The 27,645-nt window shown below is 38.6% G+C and overlaps 2 protein-coding genes and 2 long non-coding RNA genes across 4 annotated transcripts in view; 1 reads left to right on the forward strand and 3 right to left on the reverse strand.

Annotated features, from left to right (window-relative positions):
* LOC124290129 (ankyrin repeat domain-containing protein 17-like) overlaps window positions 1-27,645 on the forward strand; it is a 436,224-nt gene that overhangs the window by 151,591 nt on the left and 256,988 nt on the right. The gene's annotated exons all lie outside the window — the stretch shown is intronic.
* Window positions 204-6,711, reverse strand: LOC124290136. The gene is made up of 10 exons (XM_046726829.1): window positions 5,255-6,711; window positions 5,025-5,062; window positions 4,589-4,637; window positions 4,108-4,142; window positions 3,417-3,465; window positions 3,186-3,220; window positions 2,071-2,098; window positions 1,109-1,157; window positions 867-901; window positions 204-273 (listed from the first exon to the last, which is right to left on the reverse strand). Exons 1-8 carry the CDS (start codon window positions 5,310-5,312, stop codon window positions 1,144-1,146), a joined length of 306 nt encoding a protein of 101 aa, XP_046582785.1. The 5' UTR covers window positions 5,313-6,711; the 3' UTR covers window positions 204-273; window positions 867-901; window positions 1,109-1,143.
* Window positions 8,425-27,645, reverse strand: part of LOC124290138 — a 28,327-nt gene continuing 9,106 nt past the window's right edge. Inside the window, exons 4-5 of the long non-coding RNA XR_006901839.1 lie at window positions 8,923-8,971; window positions 8,425-8,467 (exon numbers count right to left, since the gene is read on the reverse strand). This is a non-coding gene — a long non-coding RNA (uncharacterized LOC124290138). The remainder of the gene's footprint in view (window positions 8,468-8,922; window positions 8,972-27,645) is intronic.
* On the reverse strand, window positions 19,415-23,152 carry LOC124290139. Its single transcript, XR_006901840.1, has 3 exons — window positions 23,094-23,152; window positions 21,174-21,269; window positions 19,415-19,482 (listed from the first exon to the last, which is right to left on the reverse strand). It is a non-coding gene; the product is annotated as an uncharacterized LOC124290139 (long non-coding RNA).

The following is a 27,645-nucleotide window of genomic DNA, read 5'->3' on the forward strand; positions in this document are numbered from 1 at the left end:
ATTTAGTCGATGTAAATATAAGTGTTGTTTAAAATGAAAAATATATTGATTGATGGTGTACCTGTTTAATAATTGCACTGATGATTTGCAAACATGCATGTGTTTATCGAAAGAAATCTCCACAGTAAGACCTATGTACATCTGACTACTTGAAATATGTATTGCCTCACTTATAACGTGGACTTTGTACGTATAAGAAATACCTTTAAGTTGATGTTCCAGCTTGATTTGGTTAGCGTCCTTTTCCTCAATTACCTTACGTAGCTTTTGTATCTGTAATAATAAAATGATGGTGTTTTGGGATTATGCCAATGAAACAGACAAACTGAATTATTTCTCATTTACAGTCATGGCCTCTAAACAATATCCATACCGTGAAACCTCTTTAATTCGGACGAGTGTGTATGCACAATTCACAAAGAGAGAACATTTCCATCAGAGCTTTAGAATATTGTCGCATAATGAAAAGTATACTGTCCACATGCAATCGGCTTGTATAGATTCTAATGCATCAGTCAATGACCTCTTGCTGAAGTGTTTATCTACGAACAGTTCTAATAAACTACCAAGTTTCAGCCTATTGTGAATTCACAATTTTGTTGTACAAAATTTCAACTGCAAACTTTGATCTTTAAGATTTCCGAAACCACTCATTTAAGTCAATCATGCTAGATGAGATGATACATTTGATAAATAACTAAGTTTATATGATGTAGAATGAGCTAAACAGGCCTTGACACGTCTTCAGGCGACATGGGGTAATGACTGATTTATGATGGAAATATCTACTGTCACCTGGTTAATATGTGCTGATGGGAGTGAGTCTTTCACCATTAATATGGTGAGGGATATGGAGTAGTACTTGCCTGTTTCTGTAATTCTATATTTTTTCTCAGTTCATCTGAAAATAACGAGAGTGTATTATTATTTGTTTTAGAGGATAGCATTTGTAATATACTCTATGATACAGCTGCAAGAGTTACATAAAAAGCTCATGTCAATGAGAACAATTTGATGGTTGTAGGCATTTAAACCAAGTATATATCCACAAAACATTTGTAATTACGTATGTATATTCGCCTGATATAACTTTACGCATTATGCATACCTTCACATTGGCGCTTTTGTTTTGCTTGTTCGACTTCAATTCTCTGCATCTGTAATAACATTAGTATTATATATTTGACATTCATTCATCTAGTTATGAGAAGGCATCCACACCATAGCTGTGCTAATTATACAAATATGTGCTCATAACTAGACGTATACTGTAGAGTTTTTGACTTCGTATCAGTCATCAGAAGGGAGTCTATTGTTTTATATATATATATATATATATATACATATCTTAATGTCTTTTGGTATGGCGCAGCCGGGGATGGATCCCCATAGGAAAAGAAGATAATGATACCGTAACGTCGCATCATAATATAATACAGATGTTGTTATCCATAAAGTATAGGACCTTTCCCTAGTATTTGTTTATATCGAGGAGGGAGGAGAAACAATCTGTGTTGTTGTATACTTAAGACGAGAAGATCAGTTCCCAATTACATATATTCGAATATAGTAATTCTATATTCTATACATCAAATTTCATCCATTAGGAGCGAGTACGCAATATAAACTATAATGGTTTCACCAGGGGGAATTTTCAAAATGAAAGTCGAAAAGTCGATACAAAAACATTTGCACGTTCAATGCTCTTCAAAATATAATATATGAAAACCTGCCTTTTCAGCGAGTGCTTTCTGATCATTCTTTCGATCTGAAAAAGACATGATTTCTGGTTGTATTTAAATGGAATATAAATCTGTGTCTCTGTGATATTCCTCCATTTAAAAACAGTTTACATGAAGAATACACTAAAATTATACATTGGACTTTCATCACCTGTGTAACATAAACCAGCTGTTCGGCCAGCTACATCAGTATCAGTAACTTATTACTTGTGGTTGTTTTTCTCAATTAGTTATGGCGAATAATCCTGATATTACAAACAAGCAGCTTTGACTAATTAGTTCACTCAATTACTTTAAGGACTTCCCAAATTCAATGAAAGGAACAAACCTGAAAGGTCATTTCCCAACTGAAGAACCTGTAAACAGAAAATGTGTCAAAAAAAATCATACCTCTTAATGTTCATTTGAAACATAGTGTAAAGTACGATCTGAGTGGGCTATATCTGCTCCATCTACTGACGAAAGTCAACATACATTCGAGAGAACGATCTGCTCTAACCCAATACAGACTTCAGGCAACCTGCTTCATAATTCTGAAATCGCCTTCAACGGCGTTAATGTTCATAAGATGCTTAACTGTCATTTCAGTTTATTGTTGAAACTGTTTATCTAAACTTGCAGAGGCCTTTTAGAAATGAACCACTCAAAATAACATAGCATTAAAATATATTGTGATATGTTAAACATTCTTCATAAAGCTATTGCAAAGGTAGACATACTTCCTCGGACATGCACCCACATTTCATGTATGACAGTTGTTATAATATAGACTATTACCCAAACGGGAGTAGATACTCAAATAATAAGCCACTAACCCCATACTACACTGAAACATTGAACAGCCAACAATTCCACGATAGTGGTTGAAACATGCTAAGTCTGGAAAGGATCTGTTTATAAATCCCCCCCTCAAAACGCATTTGATATAGCTCGGACTGGTCTTAACCCCAGGAGACAAGAAGCACTCTCTCTTCAGTCCTCTATCTCTTCCGGTCTCCTTGTCTTTAAAGTTGTTATAGCTGCGCTTGGACATCCCTTGCATTTAATCATCAGTAGAAAATGGTTGAATACTTTCAAATACAAGTCTCAGTTAGAGCTGTAACACCATTGACATGGTTGAAACCGAAGTAAAAAACTATTTGTCCCTTTCAATACAAGAGCATCGTCTTTTTTAGTGAAAAGAGATATAAAGCCGATAAAAGAGCCTTGCGAACACATCTGCTGTAAACACCTGCACCTAAATACGACGCAGTGTATTTGGTTGAACTATTTGCTCTGTCGTTATTCAATAAAAGTGTTGGAGGGAGCTAACACATTATATCAGCGTTGTAACGTCATTCATCTGAGCAGCAGGACCCGACTTTCCGACACGACTTGGTGCTTTACGTGTTATAGTAACCTGCCACGTGTAAATGTTTAGGAAATCAGGTGAAATAGTCTTACCAATCTGTAAAGTTTCGCAATGCTCTCCCTTTCAGCTAGAAAAGAGAAGAAATAGTTACACCTTGATATTAGCCAATACAATGAGAAAAAATGTGTTTGCATATAGTACGTGAAACAACCTAGAAATATTTCATGTGTGGTTATCATCTAATTCATCTATTTAGATAGCTGTAGTTTCCATGTGACATTACTGGTGTGTAACTGACTTGAAGAACTTGGAAATGTTCTTACCTTTTACATCAGTGCCATATTTTGTGAGGTTCTGTATCAGGTCCTGCACCTACAATTAATACAAGAAAATATCCTGAAGTCAATTGTCTCTGAATCGTAGATCCTGCGAAAACATGTATGGAACATACAAAATACTCTATATTTTGTCAAACTAGTCAGATGCTAGTGAAGGATCGGTCTCATTAGAATAAGATATCACATATGCTTGCCGGATATTCTTCCCTCACTCGCACCGACGAGGTTAAAATCCTCGACAATGATTGGTTGTATTGAAAGGTTCCCTGACTCGAACTGTTATCACAGGTGTCCTCAGATCTCTAATTGAATATGTCATTGTCAGTACACCACAACATGAACCTTATTGTATTGCTATCTATCTTCTGCTATGTTTAGGTACACTATGTTTAGGGCCCGTGAAGGTCCGGGTTAGAATATTGATCTTCAGTAACCCATGCTTGTCGTAGGAGGCAACTAACGGGGTCGGGTGGTCAGGCTCCCTGACTTGGTTGACACATGTCATCGGTTCCCAATTGCGTAGATCGATGATTATGCTGTTGGTCACTGGATTGTCTGGTCCAGACTCGATTCTTTACATACAGCCGCCATATAGCTGGAATATTGTCACACTATGTTTAGGTAGCCTTCTTGAGTGACTTCACAATACATACATATAACTTTTGATGTAAGGTACCTGTTTTTCCAGGGCCGGGATGGCATTCGATGTATCTGCAGATTGAAATGAAAGACATAAGACATCCTTGATGCTTGAGTATGGTCCTTGTCTTCGTTGGCCAAAAATATTGCCATCTGTATAGTCAAGGACTCAAGTTTGGGTCTATATATATGTCAAAATGAGTTCCAAATGTTGCAGGTGGAAACCATGGTGATATCTAGGATGTGTAATAATAGTGCGTGTACTAATATTCCTTGATTTTGTTTGACAGTTGCTTACCTGCTTCTGGTTACTCACATTCCTACGAGCAATCATTGAGTGCATCCATTAAATGTTTGGGTTGGTTGGTTTTTATATAATCCCGTTCAATGATGAACATTGCTAGAATAGCTGCCACTGAACATCCCTTGAAATGTTGGGATAACTAATGACTGCTGACCGATTATACTTGTCCTGGCACCATTTAGTATGCATCGTGTCCACTAGTTATTCAACCTACCTTCAACAGTATCTTTGAGCACTTCAAGTCTTATTTCAGCTTCTTCAATCTGCAAATGTGATACAACCTCTCAGTGCAATCACAGATGTAGTATATCATATCATTACGGGTTGATTCCTCAGTTGAAACTAATACAGAAGTTAACCGGGACTCAGTCCGTAAACAAACAACAAAGCAATGTCATAATATTAACAATTCCTCCCTGGATATGTTGTTTGCAACACTATATTTTATACGCATGTGTTAATACAAACATAAGTCACACAAAATAGCAAGATATAAGAATTAATGTTTTACTTTGTATGTTAACACCATTTCAATGTAAAATGTTCTCGTCACGATATGGCTGAAATATTGCCGATGTGACGTTAAACATTAACTCACTCACTCACTCACTTTGTATGTCAAGAAATATTTTTTAAAATTAATGAATTACCTGTTTCTTTAGTTCCGGTATAACGTTTTCCTCAAACTCTGTATGAACAAACAAATACTGCTGTCAGCTTTCAAATCAATTTAGTGATTAAGTAAATGTTTAATTTCAACTATTTCACAACATTAAAAAATAATCTTTAAAAAGGGTGCACTTGCAAAATCATTATTCCACTTTTTCTTTTTTAAACTTGGATACACAATTGACAAATCATCTTGTAGTTTGCTACTCACTTGCTATTTCGTCTTTTTTGAGTTCAATATCTTCCATTAGCTTACGTATCTGGAACATATCTTACATATTTAGCAACATAAGATTGTGTGATTGGATGGGTTGGTTGACTTTAATGTCACCTTCAGTCTATTTAGTGTGTGATTGGATGGGTGGGTTTCATCTTCATTCTATTTAGTGTGTGATTGGATGGATGGGTTGACTTTAATGTCACCTTCAGTCTATTTAGTGTGTGATTGGATGGGTGGGTTGACTTTAATGTCACCGTCAGTCTGTTGTGTGTATAGTTGGATTGATGGGTTGACTTTAATGCCAGTTTGTTCAGTGAGCGTTGACTTTAATGTCACCTTCAGTCTTTTAAGTGAGTGGGTGAGGGGCTGGGTGGATAAATTTGGTTTAATGCCAACTTCAGTCTACTTGGATATCAACATTGCAGTTATATGTTTAATAGCTCAATAAGGTTTCAGCATCAACAGGTGCTTTTCTTCCTTCCTGGCTGCCTTATATTTTATGTCGTGTGTCAGACTAATCAAGACACCATTCATTGATACCCCCAACAATCAGAAGCATCCACTTGTGCCGCATTCTACCCCAATCAAGCTGGGTTTACTTCTGATAGACTTCGAATTCTGGTGCCCGGGTCTGCAATCACTATGAGGTTATGCCGGATTTACCTGGATAGCTTCTCTGACAGATAGAAGGTAAAGGCTAAATTATTGCTTGTTATCAGGGACGTTGGAAGAGCTGTCTTTGGGGTTTAGAAGACAGTGGCATACTGAGTAGCCTAAGGGATTTCTCTCAGCCTTTCCCATATATGATACAGCAGAAAGGCAGCAGTGTGTTTGTAATGTGTTATCTTTCTGGAAGAGGAACCAGCCAAGGTTGACGAGACCCTTTGTCTAGAGATCTGACTTGGTTGTAAAAGACAGCCCTTGTCCAAAAATGCCACCCTAGCCTTAAAGGTCCTGGTCAGGTTACAGTTATATACAACCCCGATATTGAAAAAACAAATTGGCAGCAAGTAAAGGAACGTGAGGCATATGTATGTATTCCTATATATTATATCATTTGGTTATTTTTCATCAAAAAGGTGGTTCAGGAAAAGTCATTCCCAAATGAAGACAACTGGTGAATACTGTCGCCTTCTCCGCTGAAATTGAAGGCCTTCAGTAAATATAAATTCAACTTGAACGAAGAGCTCTGTTTATTAGTGATAGTCTGAACAATGATGTCTGCATGTCTACAACACAACAGTAAGTGTGTATACTCTCACACAGTTAGGTGGGAGGGGGGTAGAATGTCCTGGCATGCTACTGTTTTGAGGACTGGCTCTGTAAATCTGCTCGGCTCTGATTTAGACAACTTCGTTCATTCTATATACATTGTATATGCATCTTTTAGAATTGTATTTACCTTCTTCTCGATGTTTTGTATGTCCTCACGTTTATCTGAAAATGTAACAGATCTGTCAGTCATTTCCTACATTTTATATTGTAACATTCAAGTTCTGATAAGAAGTCTGAATACCATATATACCAAATATGAATAACTATGTATATATTTGACAATACACCATGGATACTTTCAACAACATTCAGTTTTCTCTAAGTAGAAAACACATTATCAGTGGAGCAACTGACTTGTGAGACTGTATCAAACACGTATGTTGATCTTGAAAGTCTTTATTATGTTTGAACATTATATTTATCAAATTGTTAAAGAAGTATAATGCTGAGGCAAGTTTGACATTTCAGCCTTCTTGTTTAATGTTTTGCTGTGTAGCTACTTACATCTATTGGTAACCTGATCGCTAGGATAGCATTAGAACACTGCATTCCTAAATGTCAGACATCCGCTGACCTATTGGCCATGAGAAATGCGGTATCTATGGAATACTGTAAGGGACATTCTCGCGATCTCGCATTCTCGCGATCTCGACATTTGGAAACAAGCTGGAGATCGCGAGAAAGCGAGAAAATGAAATTCGTGTTTTTGTGGCCTTATTTGACAAGTCAAGATTGCGAGATTGCCAGATTTGACAGCATGTACAAATGTCGCATTCTCGCGTTGTCGACTTTTGACAAAAAGTGCTATGTATCAAAAACACGATAATGCGAGATCGCGAGAACGCGAGATCTGGCCAAAATCTCGCATTCTCGCACTTTGGGCATTTTTAGCTTGTTTCCAAAGGTCGAGATCGCGAGAATGCGAGATCGCGAGAATGTCCCTGACAGTATTCCATAGGTGTCACTTGTTCTTACAAGCGTATTGTGTCAGGTGGGAGACAGTGTGGTATAATGACTATATACACAAAGAACTAAATTAAGCACCCCCTGACATATCTCCCGATTGAATGAGCCCCGATCTTAACCCTTTGGAGCATATCTGGGACATGATTGGTCGTCGTTTGTAACAAAGGGATCCTCTTGTACGTAATCTGCTGCTTTATACGAGGAATGAAGTTGACTGGCCCTTCAGAGGGTTAAAAGGCTGACAAGGGTTATGAGGAGGGGAAACAGTCACATCAAGGTTACACTCGGTATTGTCCTTGAATCGTGTAAGACAATCCAAATAACATTTTGAATGTTCACATTCACCAATAAATTCAACATTAAACATTCGAGGGCCAGACATGGTTTTGTATGAAAATCAGAGTTTTTGGTTGTTCTTTTTAAATCAGCAATTATCATCATAAAATCATTATGAATTCCAATCATTTTGCCGTTGTTTATGAGTAAAAAGATCATACGGGTCAGAAAAACTCTGATACCACGACAAGTTTTATGTACGTGTTGAAAACTTGTCATTGCAAAAATACAGTGGATGCTTAATTAAGTTATTTGTGTATGTTTTCTTAGATTTTTGTTCAATAATATATATTTAAGACTTGAAATGTGCTCGTTCATGGCGACACAGAATCTAAACAGAAAATCAAGCATATTTCGTAGTCAGAAACTGTCTAATTTTTCGCCTTGTGTTTACTATACACCAGGGAAAGAAATGTATAAAAACAGGCATTAGATAATAAGAATGAACATTAATGTCATTATAAAAGTCTGAATCACTAAACTATTTCTTTCCTTTTTGAAGAATACGGACGTATGTGTGTGTGATACAATGAGTGCGCCCCAGAGTTCTTTTACATGTAATATGACATATAATTTGATGGGAATTACTCACCTTCAACTCCAGATTTTGAACATCATCTCTTCTCTCTGTTGATAAAAAAATAAAAATCACTTTTAAATGAGTTAAATTTCTCGAATGATTTGTATATGCTATTTATGTTTTATAATATAACATATGCATCACTTAACGTATGCATTACTGATCTTAAAGCTTGTTTATACGATAGTTTCGTACTTGTGATGCTGGTATGGATAACAGCCCTACATCGACATACAACTGCCGACAGTGTACTTTCATGATCGTCTACATCACTGCAGCTCTGCTTCTTCTTGTTATATTTCCCCCAGTCTGCCATGCCCCAAAACTTACACGTGGGTGAACAGTTGTCCAATAACTTGTTGAGTTGGAATAGTTTCTGTATTTGTTTAATTAGACATTTCTTGTGGTCCCAAAGGCAATTTTATCCCACCGTAGATTTCAGGCAGTCATCCATTTTCGGTGTATTTACGTAACATGTGGATATGCTTTGATGGACACCTACCTCGTTTTTGACGCTCCTTTACCAACAGTTGACCACGCAAATCCCGGAGCTAAAAAACAAAACCATGTGTGATTATTTCAGATCATTGCAATAGATTTACATTTTTCTAGACCCTCTCCCAACTCTCTCTGACACGTCTCTGAAATTCATCCCGCGGATGGAGGGCTTGTCTCTCGAAGTGACTTTGAGATAAATGAGCTATACGTAAATAATTCCGAAACGTTTCACACGGTGCAGCAAAGGATCGCGAGAGTAGTATTCAACTGTGAACCTAAAAGTGCTCCACATGCAAGCTTTGCATGGCTTAGTGCATTAAGCAAATGACTGTACAGGACGCCCATAGAGTCATTGTGTGAAAGTGTTTCAGTAGATATTCAGTCGGGGGCAGCCATGCTCAATGCTTAGACTTAATCTATATTCACATATTTGAGTATTATATATATAATGACTTTGATGTTTAACAGTAATGTGATTATCGTCATTACTCATAAGAATGTATATATTTAACCATGATGATTATGTTGTATCTTCTATTTAATAGTAATGTTATATTCTCGAACTCGTTGTGTGGGTTTACATATCGGTATCACCCATGTATGTAAGTAGATATATTCATAACGAAATGAATGCATTCACGGGTATATTTCCATACAGGTCTGACATTACAAATAGAACCGACAACGCCTCAATATATTGCCCCATAAAGTGTCCTCGTGGATATTTTATCGGTTACACAACTGAATGAGTGTTGTGTGGGGCAGGGTGACCTCGACTTTCTTCGGGCAGCTTTGTGATCGTTGTTTGCGATTCAGCCCTATGGGGTCGACAATGTGCAGTCTGACAGATATCTCTAATGTTCATTCAAAAAGATATTGTCAGTTTTGTGAAGTGCTGAACATTAATGCTAGTATTATTATGATTATAATCAATTGACATCAAATTCGTTTAATTGTTTCATTGCCTTATTGCCTTGGTGTAACTATGTCAATCCAACTATTAGCATAATTATTTGTTAGACTTTCATTAACAGTAAAGTCACGCTATATGTTAGGTGTGCACTATACCTAGTAGAAAAGCCTTTTATGAAGAGAGACCAGCAAGCTCATGCTCATTTTAGAAAATACGATAACACTTTCTAACCGAGACTAGTGGCGAACCATTTCATAACGGTACAGCCTCATGAATACAAAAAAGTAACCCAGAATTTATGCAGCTAGCTTTCAGTCGGGTAGTCTCTAAGTCTGTGAAAATGAATGAAAACCGCTGTCGTTTCTTGGTTTCCAAATGCGAAACGCGTGACAACGACTCATTGTTTAATTCACTGACATCATGGCAAATAGTACCCTGGCACCCCAACCATACAATACCGTGACAATGTAAAACAAACGCACACCTGTGTACCACCAGTGAGTCTTTCACATGGTTTCTTCTTTAATGTTAGGTATCGACAGTTCACATTAAGCCCTCCGTCCACGGTCAGCGTTTCAGGTCGCCTAAAATAGTGGTGACGCCATGAGGTTCAACCAAATAGGCTTTGGTCTTTTTATCAAGCAGACGTCTGTTGTGCCCTTAAACGCACAATGGTCTTAAGTGCACAGAAATCATAAATAAACATGTGTGGGCGGAGCTTATGTGCCCACGTCAAACGTGTTTCGTACGCACTACTTCTCTCTTGAACACGGAAGTGTCTTTACTTCTGCTGAGTCGTGTAAAGTTGAATAGCGTGTAATGAGAGTGCATTTTCCCCTACAACATAACAAAAACACCATTTCCTTCCATAGTTACCATTTATAAATATTAAAGAAAATATAGCAATATTCAAATGTTTGTTAAAAGTTCGATCGAAAACTTGCAAGGGACCGTTCATAATGTATAGCTGGGCTGGGATCGAGTGATGATGATTTCTATGGAGAAGCACGTACAATGTGAATAACAGTCCCACCCCACCCCTCTTCCTTCATGAAAACACACAAAGTGCATGTACATGTATACAAAATTGATGACACTCTCTCTCTCTCTCTCACTCTCTCTCTCTCTCTCTCTCTCTCTCACTCTCTCTCTCTCTCTCACTCTCTCTCTCTCTCTCTCTCTCTCTCTCTCTTTGGGAGAGTGTGAATTCTACTCTTTTAGGTGGGGTGGGGTAGCCTAGTGGTTAAAGTGTCTCTCATCATGCCGAAGGCCCGGTTCGATTCCCGAAATCGGTACAATGTTTCAAGTCCATTTCTGGTGTCTTCCGCCATAATATTGGAATATTGCTAAAAGTGGTGTAAACCCATACTCAGTCTTTTAGCAGGGTGGTGGGTTGTCTGCAGGTCTTCCCTGTTGGAACTGAATTTGGTGTTTGGTAATCAATTCTTGGGTTATGTGCCATGTTCTTTATCAATAAGGCCAGACCAATGTATTTTTGTTTTACATATTTTTGTCCTCAGAAGAATTTCTTGTAAGTTTACATTTTTGATCAATAAAACATTAGGATTTTATTTTTGAGCGGGGAAAATTCACTTTTATTTCTTTTCGTATTCTGGAAAAAATACAACTGGAGGATACGTAAAACAAGAAATAGAATTGGTCTGGTCTAAACTTGAAATATAGGTGTGCTTATACAGTATGCATGAGAAGCAATGTATACAGGACACCTTTAGCACAGTTTACTAAAGGTAAAAGATGCAAATGTGTTATGTGACTTTTAAGATATCAGAAGTTTAAACATTTGGGACATCTTTGAAATAGTGTGAAATGAGAGATAGTTGGTTATGATGCCTCTATCAGTATCATACCAGTCACATCCCAATCAAGGGCATCAACTTTATATATTTGCATTGGGGTAGGGAGTCAAACCAATGCCTGAGGCATCACATAAGTTTATGCAGCTGAACATAGACAAGCATGTGCAAGGTGAACATGTCACAGTGGACATTTTCTGTCCAAGTATGGACATCCATCAAATCCTGCATGGTGTTAGTTGTTTGTGTATTCAGAAATGTTGTAGAGCATCAGCTGACCAGATAAAAACTGACCATTGTCAGATTTCCCCATAAAATGACAAAAAGAAATGAGTTTTGTTAAAGATGTTTTATTACTAAAATACAGAGCAGCCTGTCTTGAAATGGGACAGGCTAGAAGAATTTCTATGAAATGTAATTATATGTAGTACCGAACTCATTAAGTTGGTTCACACACATATCTTTATGTCTGTTGAAAAGACTCTTACAAACAATTGAAGTAATGCCATTGGCTCACCAACGTGAAATGTGTAAATACGTGGAGGTTACATGTATATGGCATTGAACATTACACCCATCATATTTGTGAAAAATATAAACTAGTAAACAAACCAAGGTAGCTATTTGAAAATATTTTCATAAACAGAAGCATTCCCTACACCCCATTCCTTAAAAGTATTTTCAAGTGTTACAAGAATAATTTAAAACCATACAACTGATTAAAATCCAACAATAACCAAGTCTATGATATAAATACAAGTATTACAGTCACATTTCACAATCATCTCTGGGAGGGTGGGGTGTGTGGTGGTTTAGCCTATAGCTAGTGGTTCAAATGTTCGCTCATCACCCAGAAGACCCTGTTTTGATTCCCCACATGGGTACAGCCCATTTCTGGTGTCCCCCGTCGTGATATTGCTGGAATATTGCTAAAAGTGGTGTAAAACCATACTCACTCACAATCACCTCAAATGTCACCTTGAATGTTGACATAGCACTAACATTAAACATGGCAGTAATTATTACCAGACATGAAAATAAGGAATACCTTGCATCATATATGAGTAATAATAAGTGAAACATGTTTTACAGCTACATGAACACTGACATCAACTTTAATGATCATGACCAAAACCTTCAAAGAACAGGGTATCCATTTGAAAGAAGAAGGCACATGTCATGTTTAATTATGCATGTGTGAATTCCTTCTTAGAACCTGTGTTGTCTTGGGACATGAACATTTTACCAAAACAATTCCCGGGACTAATGAAGAATAATCTCATTAATCTTTGTGTTGTAGTCATTATGGAAACAACACTGTTTCACTGGGCTGCACATCTTGTTTATAAATTATTACCTTTATCAAATGATTTGGTATGAACCCATGATACGTAACTACATTTAACAAAATGTCCTCCAGAAACAATATTTGGTAATATTTGGGAAACTGTGTTATACATCAACCGAGATACATTAACTCAGTTAATATTTTATGCTTGTTAAAAAATAGCAACAGTCAGTTTCAATGAGATAATAATAGCATTAGCAAGCTAATTTTCTTTTGGCAGTACAAACTTAGTCCAACAAAAATCACAAGGGGGAGGGGGGAGAGGAGTTTGATGATTTTTATGGAGAAGCATGTACAATCTGAGTAACTTAAAATTTATGTACAAAGGAAGTGCCCCCCTCCCATGTACAAATACAATTATGCCCCGCTCGCCTTCACATTAATTTGTATATTTATAATTTAAATATAATTATGTACAAAATTGCTGACCCGCCCGGGTACATGTGTACAAAATTCAATGACTACCCCTACCGAGATACATTAACTCAGTTAATGTTTTATGCTTGTTACAAAAAATAGCAACAGTCAGTTTCAATGAGATAATAATAGCATTAGCAAGCTAATTTTCTTTGGCAGTACAAACTTAGTCCAACAAAAATCACAAGGGGCAGGGGAGAGGAGTTTGATGATTTTTATGGAGAAGCATGTACAATCTGAGTAACTTAAAATTTATGTACAAAGGAAGTGACCCTCCCATGTACAAATACAATTACGCCCCCTCCCTCGTCTTCACATTAATTTGTATATTTATAATTTAAATATAATTATGTACAAAATTGCTACCCTGCCCTGGTACATGTGTTCAAAATTCACGACTTACCCTACCTCCCAGAAGAAAACGGGTGACCCTCCTTAAAATCATAACCAACCAACCAACCCACCAACCAACCAACCCACCAACCAACCAACCCACCAACAAACCAACCAACCACCCACCCACCCACTCGCCAACCCACCCTCTGTGCATCAACCAACCAACCCACCCACCCACCCTCTGTGCATCAACCAACCAACCTCTGTGCATCAACCAACCCACCAACCAACCCACCCTCTGTGCATAAAACCAAACCAACCCACCAACCCACCTCCTCTGTGCATCAACCAACCCACCAACCAACCCACCCTACCTCTGTGCACCAACCAACCAACCACCCACCCACCCACCAACCTGACCTCTGTGCATCAACCAACCAACCCACCCACCCACCCCCTCTGTGCTTCAACCAACCAACCCTCTGTGCATCAACCAACCCACCAACCAACTCCACCCTCTGTGTATAAACCAACCAACCCACCAACCCACCTCTGTGCATCAACCAACCCACCAACCAACCCACCCTACCTCTGTGCACCAACCAACCAACCACCCACCCACCCACCAACCCGACCTCTGTGCATCAACCAACCAACCCACCCACCCACCCTCTGTGCTTCAACCAACCAACCCTCTGTGCATCAACCAACCCACCAACCAACCCACTAACCCACTCTCTGTGCATCAGCCAGCCAACCAACCAACTAACCAACCCTCCTCTGTGCATCAACCAACCAACAAACCAACCTGACCACCCACCAACCAACCATCCACCCACCCACCAACCAACCCCTCTGTGCATCAACCAACCCACCCACCAACCAACCCACCCTCTGTGCATCAACCAACCAACCCACCACCCACCAACCTCTGTGTATAAACCAACCAACTCCACCAACTCTGTGCATCAACCAACCCACTAACCAACCAACCCACCCACCCTCTGTGCACCAACCAACCCACCAACCAACCACCCACCCGCCAACCCACCCCTCTGTGCATCAACCAACCAACCCACTCCACCCACCCTCTGTGCATCAACCCACCAACCCTCTGTGCATCAACCAACCCACTAACCCACTCTCTGTGCATCAGCCAGCCAACCAACCAACCCGACCACCCACCAACGAACCATCCACCCACCCACCAACCAACCCTCTGTGCATCAACCAACCAACCCACCAACCAACCCACCCTCTGTGCATCAACCAACCAACCAACCAACCCACCAACCAACCCTCTGTGCATCAACCAACCAACCCACCAACCAACCCACCCTCTGTGCATCAACCAACCAACCCACCAACCAACCCACCCTCTGTGCATCAACCAACCAACCCACCAACCAACCCTCTTTGCATCAACCAACCAACCCACCAACCCACCCTCTGTGCATCAACCAACCAACCCACCAACCAACCCACCCTCTGTGCATCAACCAACCCACCAACCAACCCACCCACCCTCTGTGCACCAACCAACCAGCCCACCAACCAACCCACCCACCCACCCTCTGTGCATCAACCAACCAACCCACCAACCAACCTACCAACCAACCAACCAACCCACCCTCTGTGCATCAACCAACCCACCAACCAACCAACCAACCAACCCACCCTCTGTGCATCAACCAACCCACCAACCAACCCACCCTCTATTTCTACAAATTAATTTTGTCTTAAATAAAATTCTCAACTCTTTCCAAAAAATAACCTTTATGATTTGATAGAGCAAGCATTTAACATTTCCAAAACGAAAACATCATTGAAATTTTGATTAGGATAAATGCCCATATTAAAACAGGTGTTTTGAAAAGTGAAAGTAATAATTGATTGTTGTGTGGCCTATACATCTGTTATTTATTGTGAATGGATGAAAGTTTGTAAACTAAGATTTAGGAAAAGTTACAGTCAAACTAAAAAAAGGCAAATTTTAAAATGCATTAAAAGTTGCTTTACAAACAAAACAAACAGATTTTAGCTGTAATTATCAGTATCTGGCAAGGGGAAGTGTTTATTCATTACAATAAACTCAAAATCATAAAACATTTATTCCAAAATCTTATTAATGTGGCCTTTTTCAGTTTTGTCAATTAGCAATCTGAATTGTTGGAAAAATGTCTGAATCTTTGACATTCGGGTTCTTCCTGATTATTCGTAATTAAAGCTTACTTGATGTGTAAATGTCATCTTGGTATATAACAGAATTGTTATTCTTAGTCAAAATGTAATTCAATTGTGTAGTTTGAGCAGGAGAGGAATAATTATTTTGGGTAAAATTTCAGTCCAATCACATTTTAATCAACATATTCTTTCATAAAGAATAGAGAAAAGGTTATGGTATCTGTAAAACTGTCAGTGGATAAAGGTTTTTGTAACTACAGGTTGATTAAATTGATGGCTATACCCTAACTTTTCTGAAGCATCACATCTTATTTTCAAAATAGGGTGGTGCCTAATGAATGCACAGGGAAATAAAGAAATAAAGAAAGAAAGAAAGAAAGAAAGAAAGAAAGAAAGGAAAGAAAGAAAGAAAGAAAGAAAGAAAGAAAGACAGACAGACAGACAGACAGACAGACAGACAGACAGACAGACAGACAGACAGACAGACATAAAATAAATAAATAAATAAATAAATAAATAAATACACACACACACACACACATACATAAATAAATAAATAAATACACACACACACATAAATAAATAAATAAACACACACACACACACACACACACACACACACACACACACACGTTCCCTTAAACAGACATTACATATCCACTTTTTTCTATTCTGCACCAAGATGTAACATGTTGCATCATTACACTGTTACAAAACAAAACATTCATGTTTCTTTTAAAAATGTTTCAAAACTGATCTCATTTTGGTGGTTTTGAGACAGTGCAATAGATATGCAGTTAGCTGCCCTTCTTGTTCAAACTCAAGATCACAAAATGAGGCCTATAGCTCCAGTTCTTTTACAGTTTGTACCTTCTAGTATCCCTCATCTTAGCATTTGCATACCAAATTATGATTCATCTTGAGTTTATTAGTACCATATACTATACCCATCAGCTAATACCTTTCTTGGTGTCATCACATCTACTCTTGTTTGGAGTCTGTTCTCCCTTCCTGAAAAGTAAAATTATTTATCACCAAGTGCAAACATGTTCCTTTAGCATAAAGCAATGCTTACCATTATAATATTTCTTAAAAGTGTCTCAAATTGTAATAACCTTTTGTCATGGGTTTCTCCTCTTTTTGCATCTGGCAATGAGTCTGTTAGGACAATACATGTGAAAAAATATGATATTTTACCTACTTTGGTACAAATCCAGGCATCAGCAATGTTTTCATTTCAGGGTACATATAAGACTGAGTAGGTGAGTTAAGTTTTAAGCCACACTCAGCACTATTCCAGCTATATGGCAGCGGTCTCTGAATAATCGAGTCTGTACAAGACAACCCAGTGATCAACAGCATGAGCATCGATCTACCCAATTGGGATAAGATGACGTGTCAACCAAGTCAGCAAACCTGACCACCAGATCCTGTTAGTCGCCTCTTACGACAAGCATGGGTTACTGAAGATCAATTCTAACCCGTATCTTCATGGGTTCATATAAGAGTGGATCATTGTAAATGGTTAAAAAATGTACTGTTTCTTTGTTGGCTCTAGAAATTGCTAAATATCAACAAATGCTTCATCACACACTCTAAACGAATTACCTCTTGCATTTAGGAACTAAATACCATCCATACCTGTGCTGACCATGAACTTGTTTAAAAAGTGATGATTTTATTTACCACTAAGTTACCATCAACTAATGTTCATCCAGTGACATAAAAATCAGTCGAGTGCAATTTTTTGTTATTAGAAATTAGAATTTGTGTGTGTGTGTGTGTGTGTGTGTGTGAGAGAGAGAAAGAGAGAGAGAGAGAGAGAGAGAGAGACAGATGATAGAGAGAGAGATGAGATGAGAGAGAGAGAGATGATAGAGAGAGAGAGATGAGATGGAGAGAGAGATGAGATAGAGAGAGATGATAGAGAGAGAGATGAGATGAGAGAGAGAGAGATGAGAGAGAGAGAGATGAGAGAGAGATGAGAGAGAGAGAGAGAGATGAGATAGAGAGTGTCAGGGTGAAGGCAGAGGTCAGGGCGGGTCAGAGGCCAGTTAGACTTGACTCAACTTAGCTGACAGCACGTTTCCACACATGGTCGTAGAAGAGAGAGATGGTGCATACCGTGAGATAGGATAAGTTATAAAATATATATTAAAACCCTCAAAGGGTTCAAGATTACTTAATGACAAGTGTATTTCTAAAAATGACAAACTTGAGATTTGTACTAAATGGGAAATGATATTCAATGATTGTGAATTTTCAATACACATTTCTGCAAATAGTTATTTATACTAAAATATAATTATTCAAAATGAACCTGACTGACAATGATTTGTCTACCGTTAGTTTGCAATGATGTTTCTGAGAGCAATTGTTGTGCTTATTAGGACTGTTGTTAAACCATAAAATTCTGGAATGATCTCGAAATCAATTAATAACTATTTACCATGAAAAATAAACATTACAAATATTTGATTTGGTTTGGTACATAACATAATGATGTATTACTAAATCAAATCATTATCTCTGCAAAAAAACATATCAATTTATGTAAATTTAAAAAATCAATTCCAAAATTCATTAAATATAAAATGGCATCAAAAGAGATATTTTCCGTTCAAAACTTTATTTTCAAGGGAAACAATGAAATTGATAAATTCAGTCTTAAGTCTTAAATGAAATTCACTCATGCCAATATTCAGCAACAAATTATAATTACATCTTTACACCTTTTCTGTGTTTGTTGTTACTGTATACCTTTGACTATAGGAACAAATAAAAAAAATACATAAAACATGGGAATGTTAAGATACAATATGAATACACTTTGTCAAACTGATTTTTAAATCATAGCTTTGTGAAAACAGTAACAAGAGGGCACAGAAATCTACATCCTTTTTCCTTTCAATGGTGCATAAAATCACCAGAAGTGTAAACATAAGAGAACATACCATTAATCCTAAAGCATATGAGCACAAGTTACATAATAATGACTACACCGAAATCTTTCACTCACTCCCTACTCTTAAAGCTTTCAATATCTTGTAATGCCATGAATTAGAAATGGTACCCTGGTACTTTTCAGTGACTGAGTTTTGCATTTGACAGCAAAGACTGAAGTCATACATTCATAATAATAATAATCATAATAATGTAGCATTCATCAGTCCTTTAATGTTTGTATGATGCTGTACCTTTCTTTTTAATTGCCTCTGCATTATAATTAACATCCCAGACTACTCCAGCTGTACTATAAACTAGGGTCACCAAGACTGACTACCGCCTGGTCACCTGACTCAACATAGGATTTTTCCTGGGGATCTATTTTCACCTATATAGATACAGCACTGTTGTATGACATGGGATAACAGATGTGCCCACTTGCCTAATTAAATGATAAATCTAAAAATTCAACAGTGCCCCTGCATACAGTTCAGATTGCTCCTCTTCACAGCAAAAATAGGCATCAACTGAATTCCAAGCTTTTCCTCAACAAACTGTTGATCTGGACTGGGGGCAAGCCCAACATGGGATGGTATGGTGAACAACCTGTAAACATATGAAGTTATTTATACACACAAACATTTGTTTTTAATGCCATAATATAAATAATAACTGCATCCATGTGTTGATGTTTTCTGAGTAACCATGAAGGGTGCACAAAATAGACACAGATGTTGAGATTTAACTTAAAAATGCCTTATTTGACAATTGAGGTTAAAATGTAACATCAAAACAGAAAAAGTCTAACTACAGTATATAACATTGCCAAAAGGAGCATACCTGTTAAGGTGTCATGACAGAAAGATGTGAACTGTCAAATACATTGATTCACTTAATGGAAAAATAACAAATACATCTTCAGCCATGCATGTGCAAATGAAACTAGCAAAATATCTCTATAATCCTAACAAAAGTGGGGTCAATTGTCTGATTGTGACTATGGCATACAGTGTTCATGAATTACTACCAGTTTGTGGTGGTACCAACTGTTCACAAAAAAGCTGAGCCTTTATTGCCTGACCAGTGAGTGGGAACCTGCAAGTCCAATACATCTGTTCTGTGTTTGTGGCTCTGCCCAAACGTTGATATGTTCCAACTTACACCAACAATAATTTCCTTCATATCAAGCATCAGGAAGATGCCTTTACATCTGTGACCTTAACCATGGACATGACCTTTATAGATTACATATCATATTTCAGATCCCATATATATTATTTGTTATTTATCTCCTACTCTTCCCTGATATTAGGGATGGTGAGTTAAGACTTATGACAATTATTGTTCCCATTTCAATGCATAATTAGTAGTGTTGGGAATTGGTTAAAATTGATCATTGGTCCATTACAACCGATCAATCATCGAAAATAATTGGTTAGGATCATTTATCAAATGTTCCTGTTACCTTTGTTAATGCACAAAATAATTTACAAAACCCATGTAGTTCTTTTTGGGTTTTGGGGTAAATTGCACAAAATGCATTTTCATACTTCACATATTTAAAGGATGGCTAGTATGTGGGGAACATAAATTTCCAGGAGTCTTTAAGATAAATTCAATGACTTGGAACAAGCTTGTAGTGCTTATGAAATGTAAATAAAATGACTCAGACAAACCAACCTTGTGAAAAAATATTGTTAATGCAAACAAGTGTTCCAAAACTGCTTGTGTTTGATTATGAGAAAACATTTTCGATTGCTTGGTCATTTAGTCACTGCGACCAATCTTCGATTATTTCAATTAATCAGACCACCACTAATAATTGGTTGACTGCTCACTTAAACTCAGAGCCTTGGTCACATTGTGGTATTCTTGGATTTCCCAATCCATACTCAAGGTAGATCCTATGTAGTTGATCCACAAAGTCAATGGTATGTTGCCCCACTGGTGTTTTTCTATATCAGGTTTCAAATTTGCTTCATTAGGAAATTTGGGATAACAATTGCCTGTCACCCTGCTTATCAATAAACTCCTGTACGGATTCCTAAGAATTTCCAGCATAATACCGGTTTATCAATGTTCTAATATTTTCGGAATTTCGGATCCTGAACCCAACAAACGCTGTGTATATTTGTAGGATATGACATTATGAAGTCCAGACTGAGGAATCACTATTTTCCTGTCCCCATCAATAATTTCCAGTCTGTATTTTCCATGGACAGGGTTGTGGATTTCTTTCAAAGGTAAATCAAACTTGTTCATTTTCTTACAAAAATGATAAAACTTGACAATCTTACTTTTCTGGGGAATGTCACCTCCTTCAAGTTTTAATCTAAGGCAGTCGTGATGTCATTTGAAAGAACACCAATGCTTCTATTTCTTGAAGGTTGAGCCTGAAATGCATCAAAATCCATCATTAGGTTCAATTGTACCTCATATGTTTGTTTCTATTTTATCTCACATTATGTGATTAATGTTAATAATGTTATATAATTTATTGAGTTATCTTACAAAAGTTATTAACAAATGTATACAATACAAAAGGTACACACAAGGACCCTCTTTATTCTATATGGAGTGTTATTCCACACAAAAAATGAAAAGAATAAGACAAACCAAACTGAGGTAAAACATATTTTAATGTGGTTGCCTCATCAGCATTAAGATTACTCTGTAGAGTTTATTTGGGTAAACATACTGACAGTATGGTACAATGAACATATCACTGCACAATAGATTATAACGTAATAAACACATATGAAACACATAAACAGTCACTGAACACTATATTAATGCACACCATTATTAACATACCATATCAAGATGTAATCGCACCCAAATAGTTCAGCTGCTGCCTATACTTAATATGTGGCTGATTATGAATTAGGGCAAATGAGACACTAACATGACTAACAATTATCTTCTAACTAAGACTGACTGACTGACTGAGTTTAGTTTTACGCCGCTTTTAGCAATATTCCAGCAATATCACGGCAGGGGACACCATATATAGGCTTCATCCATGTGGGGAATGGACCTGGGAAGCAAACTTAAACCAGTGGACTACCCCATGCCCTGTATATGTGTACATGTCACTTGAATTTTTTTTAAAAGAATTGGATGAAGCTTCAATACTTTTCCCTGTCCAATATGTCTATATGGCACAAGATACAGAGAGATTTGTTACACTGAAAAACTTGTAAGAGATAAATTATGTCTATTTCATTAATGTTTTGCAAAATGTATTTCTGCATTAATAAAGAATGTTTTATAATCATACAGATACCATGGGAGTTTATTCATTTGTCACATAAAAAGAGTGTCATGGGATAATTTCACGCAACATCATATTTAGAATGACAGAAAATCTTTAAACCTCAAAACTAGTAACTATGCAACCTCCTGTTCATTAATGGTCAGTTGTTTGCCTTCCTCTGCTGACATCATCAAATCATAGCAGAGTCTGCTACATTAATAGAATATGGTTTTGATATTATTGACCTGATGTGATTGAGATAGTTTAAAACTGTTTCAACACACACTCCTGCATTGCTTATATTGTAAACTAACAACTGTCCAGGTTTGATAAACCACTTATGAGAGGGCTAACACCAGTGTCTGATCTTTTGTTTATCCCCAAAGTCATTTGTGTAAGCATTTTTGATGTAGGCTGGTGATCTAAGTGAGAGGAATCAGAAACATTGTTCAAAGTTAGAAAGACAGAATTCAGGCCAGAAATTGGCCAGGGTCACATTAAACAGCTTTAAAGTCCTGACATATGTAAGGCTGAATAATGAATTTTGCCAGAAAGTATAAAGTAAGGGGTTGGAATATGCCTAGCAATGTGAAACACTGACCAAAGAACCCTACTGCCTGTTAAAGCCAGGAAATTGAAATTGAAACAGATGAAAGCTCTTTGAGACCACAGCATGAAACGAAATTACACATGAGTCTATCAATTCATCAAGCTAAGACTTCGAAATACTTCCATGAAATAAAAAAAATTCACTGTTTGCTGTTTTGAGAATGCTAGACTTACCAATTTCATATATGAAAAACAAAATGAAAAAAATCCAGATAACTGAAGTTTATTAGTTACCCTGCCCAAAAGTGATTATTATTCATCAGAAATATCTAATGGCTGAGGTTGAGAGTTATGAAATTTGAGATACAGCCTTAACTGGACTGGGGCACTTAAATGTACTGTATGTACCTACATGTTCAAGTACCACAACTTGTTCAAGGTGGTAGAGGATATCAAGGTTAAAGGAGGGTGCACACACTGCCAACATCAGACCGACTTGTTGAAACACAACATTGGATGTGAAGGCTTCTGATTCTGCTGTATGTGCAAAGATACACCTCCCCAGTCACCATCAGTCATTCTCAAAGCTGAAAATAGTGTCAAGATCATATTAAATGTTCAATCATAAAGACCATAACAGCCATGAGACAGTTTTTGGAGAAACTAAATAATTGTTTGAAAGTCATGAGAGAAAAAAGTTTATTCATATGCAAAAAGGGTGTAACAGAAAGAATGGATCATATGCAACACTGTTTACTTAGATAAGAGGGTTTTGTGACATATTGTGCCATCAGCAGTGAACACATTTCATACTGACAATACTCATATCATATGACTTTACACACAGACACCCAAATTGTGTCAGTGGTGACTTTATCCTAATTTGTTGTCAATTCATCGGTTTCAACAAATTTAGAAGCCAGGTAACCATTACCATGTGGGCTCTTGTCACTATTAGACCACAAATCGAGGCTACATTCAAATCAAGGCCACTAAAACAATCCATTCAACTCAAGCAGCCCTAGCTTCACTCCTTAAATTAGTCTCTATAACAATGCCAACTTGTATCCATGGTGAAACATAAATAGGAAAGCATATACATGTAATGTATGAATTACTAAAATGTGCACTCACCTTTACATGTTGCACAAAATCAAATGTTTTCCCATTAACTTCCAAAGCAACATTAAAAAACAACCAGGCTGTTAACAGCCAATACATGTAGTACATATAGCCTCAGACCACTTTACTATCTACAGTGACTTGCCATGGCCAGAGCACCATAATTAATATCTGTCCTAGGCTGTCCTGTGGCATGCTGACCAACCTATTACTTCTCACTTACCCATCAAAATATCGGTCTGGATCGAGTATTTCAGTTTTGCTGTATCCACTGTCAACAACGGTCACCGGAATTTTCGAGCTGAAATACACTAAACAGCCTTGAACTTGGGGTCAAATCATGAAAGGCTGGAGTCAATAACATGTGCAGATTGAGGACAAAAACAAATGGCAGTAAAGTAAAATGTCTGATCTTTCATTTAAGCTGTCACAAGTCACCCTGAATAAATTAGCACAGACAAATCAGTGCATTTAAACAAGGCACTACGTTCTCTTATTTTCCTTCCGGGTCATGGTAAAACTTAGAGGAGTAATACAGGAGTGTGAAAAGCGCCGACCCCAGTTTCGCACCAAAATGTAACCTACTTGAAAATATCTCTGCACACATTCTGCAGAAGCAATCAGGTTAAAAAGAAGCAACTACACATTGAAAAAATATGGTTAGTTTTAATTAGTGGATGAATGCACATTTTAACAACATAAAATCATCCAATCACTGCTGTCATTTGATTCAGTCAGCACTGAAGGCTCTTTACGACGCTTTAAAATAAAAAGGCACAGCAAAAACAACATGCATTTCATTTCCTACCAGTCCCCTGGGGTGCTTGGGGCTGGATGAACCCCTCCTGGGCAGCTGGCAGAACCTCTGTGGTGCACACTGACTGTCCGCCTTGACGCGCCGAGGAAGCGGCCCAGCTAGGCTGAAATGGGAGAGAGAGTGAATGAAATTTTCAGTCTAGAGGGGGTTGTACATGGTCAAAGGGATCAGGTGGGGCCTCTGCACCAGCCAAAAACAGCCAAGAGGGTCCAGGGAGGGGCCAAGACATCATTGTGCAATTAAGGTTTTCTGTGCACTTAAGGACTGCTATGGGAAACCTTAAGTGCACAGAAAACCTTAAATGCACAATGGACCTTTGTAAAAAAGGCACAGCAAAAACAACATGCATTTCATTTCCTACCAGTCCCCTGGGGTGCTTGGGGCTGGATGAAGCTCTCCTGGGCAGCTGGCAGAACCTCTGTGGTGCACACTGACTGTCCGCCTTGACGCGCCGAGGAAGCGGCCCAGCTAAGCTGAAATGGGAGAGAGAGTGAATGAAATTTTCAGTCTAGAGGGGGTTGTACATGGTCAAAGGGATCAGGTGGGGCCTCTGCACCAGCCAAAAACAGCCAAGAGGGTCCAGGAGGGCCAAGACATCATTGTATTTAAGGTTTTCTGTGCACTCTTAAGGACTCCTATAGGAAACCTTAAGTGCACAGAAAACCTTAAATGTACAATGGACCTTTTAAAAAGGCACAGCAAAACAACATGCTTTTCATTTCCTACCAGTCCCCTGGGGTGCTTGGGGCTGGATGAAGCTCTCCTGGGCAGCTGGCAGAACCTCTGTGGTGCACACTGACTGTCCGCCTTGACGCGCCGAGGGAAGCGCCCAGCTAAGCTGAAATGGGGGTAGAGAGTGAATGAAATTTTCAGTCTAGAGGGGTTGTACATGGTCAAAGGGATCAGGTGGGGCCTCTGCACGAGCCAAAAACAGCCAAGAGGGTCCAGGGAGGGGCCAAGACATCATTGTGCATTTAAGGTTTTCTGTGCACTTAAGGACTGCTATAGGAAACCTTAAGTGCACAGAAAACCTTAAATGTACAATGGACCTTTTTAAAAAAGGCACAGCAAAAACAACATGCTTTTCATTTCCTACCAGTCCCCTGGGGTGCTTGGGGCTGGATGAAGCTCTCCTGGGCAGCTGGCAGAACCTCTGTGGTGCACACTGACTGTCCGCCTTGACGCGCCGAGGAAGCGGCCCAGCTAGGCTGAAATGGGGTAGAGATTGAATGAAATTTTCAGTCTAGAGGGGGTTGTACATGGTCAAAGGGATCAGGTGGGGCCTCTGCACCAGCCAAAAACAGCCAAGAGGGTCCAGGGAGGCCAAGACATCATTGTGCATTGAGAGGTTTCTGTGCACTTAAGGACTCCTATAGGAAACCTTAAGTGCAACAGAAAACCTTTGTAATGCACACAATGGACCTTTTAAAAAGGCACAGCAAAAACAACATGCATTTCATTTCCTACCAGTCCCCTGGGGTGCTTGGGGCTGGATGAAGCTCTCCTGGGCAGCTGGCAGAACCTCTGTGGTGCACACTGACTGTCCGCCTTGACGAGGAAGCGGCCCAGCTTGGCTGAAATGGGGTAGAGATTGAATGAAATTTTCAGTCTAGAGGGGGTTGTACATGGTCAAAGGGATCAGGTGGGGCCTCTGCACCAGCCAAAAACAGCCAAGAGGGTCCAGGGAGGGGCCAAGACATCATTGTGCATTTAAGGTTTTCTGTGCACTTAAGGACTCCTATAGGGAACCTTAAGTGCACAGAAAACCTTAATGCACAATGGACCTTTTTAAAAAAGGCACAGCAAAAACAACATGCTTTTCATTTCCTACCAGTCCCCTGGGGTGCTTGGGGCTGGATGAAGCTCTCCTGGGCAGCTGGCAGAACCTCTGTGGTGCACACTGACTGTCCGCCTTGACGCGCCGAGGAAGCGGCCCAGCTAAGCTGAAATGGGAGAGAGTGAATGAAATTTTCAGTCTAGAGGGGGTTGTACATGGTCAAGGGATCAGGTGGGGCCTCTGCACCAGCCAAAACAGCCAAGAGGGTCCAGGGAGGGGCCAAGATCATCATTGTATTTAAGGTTTTCTGTGCACTTAAGGACTGCTATAGGAAACCTTAAGTGCACAGAAAACCTTAAATGCACAATGGACCTTTTTAAAAAAGGCACAGCAAAAACAACATGCATTTCATTTCCTACCAGTCCCCTGGGGTGCTTTGGGCTGGATGAAGCTCTCCTGGGCAGCTGGCAGAACCTCTGTGGTGCACACTGACTGTCCGCCTTGACGCGCCGAGGAAGCGGCCCAGCTAGGCTGAAATGGGGTAGAGATTGAATGAAATTTTCAGTCTAGAGGGGGTTGTACATGGTCAAAGGGATCAGGTTGAAAGGGGTGTTGAAAATGCCATGAAAATGATTTGATATTAATTACTTTAGAGGGAAGTTAAGTTGGAAATAATTGAAAGTGATTTTAACTGGCAATAAGTAAACTCAGTAAGACTTGCCAAAGTACCAAAACACCCTGGCAGTATGGTATCTTTGGAGGGATATACTTTGCCAGACATTTAAACTGGCCGAGGTGTTGACATGGTGTTGTTGTTTTTTTATCCTTAATATATTTATCTGCACCTTCACACCAGAAACTAGTAATTTTACCATTTGGAGGGATTCCTCAGGTACTTCAGATACACTACCCAAATTCCCGAAATATTTGTTGCCATGATAGGTTACCCTGGGATATATATCTCAAATATTTGTTTCAATTTTGTAGTGCCTTGATAGCCATGGAAAGGTAGCTTTGGATACTTTGGCCTGCCTGGGTAACCTTTCCTTCCTTCATAAGACGCCCTATCAGAGCTGACGCTATTGAAATACGTGGAGTTTAATTAGATCTGGCAATATATACGTACATGAACATATGTATTGTATAAGTATTTAGTTGGTTGACAAGAGATGTTATTCTGTTTGGTTGGAGAGTTATGATAAGTCAGGACTGAGCAATGACAATATTGACATGTGAATGTTTCCATCG

This window comes from Haliotis rubra, unplaced genomic scaffold (assembly GCF_003918875.1).
Source record: "Haliotis rubra isolate DU_JTF1 unplaced genomic scaffold, ASM391887v1 Scf458, whole genome shotgun sequence".
Taxonomy (NCBI): domain Eukaryota; kingdom Metazoa; phylum Mollusca; class Gastropoda; order Lepetellida; family Haliotidae; genus Haliotis; species Haliotis rubra.

Coding starts and splice junctions, on each gene's coding strand:
- LOC124290136 (XM_046726829.1), bottom strand. CDS start 5,312: ATGTTCCAGATACGTAAGCTAATGGAAGATATTGAACTCAAAAAAGAC. Junction 5,063..5,254: donor CAAAAAAGACGAAATAGCAA/GTGAGTAGCAAA, acceptor TTGTTCATACAG/AGTTTGAGGAAAACGTTATA. Junction 3,466..4,107: donor TCCCGGCCCTGGAAAAACAG/GTACCTTACATC, acceptor TATTAATTGTAG/GTGCAGGACCTGATACAGAA.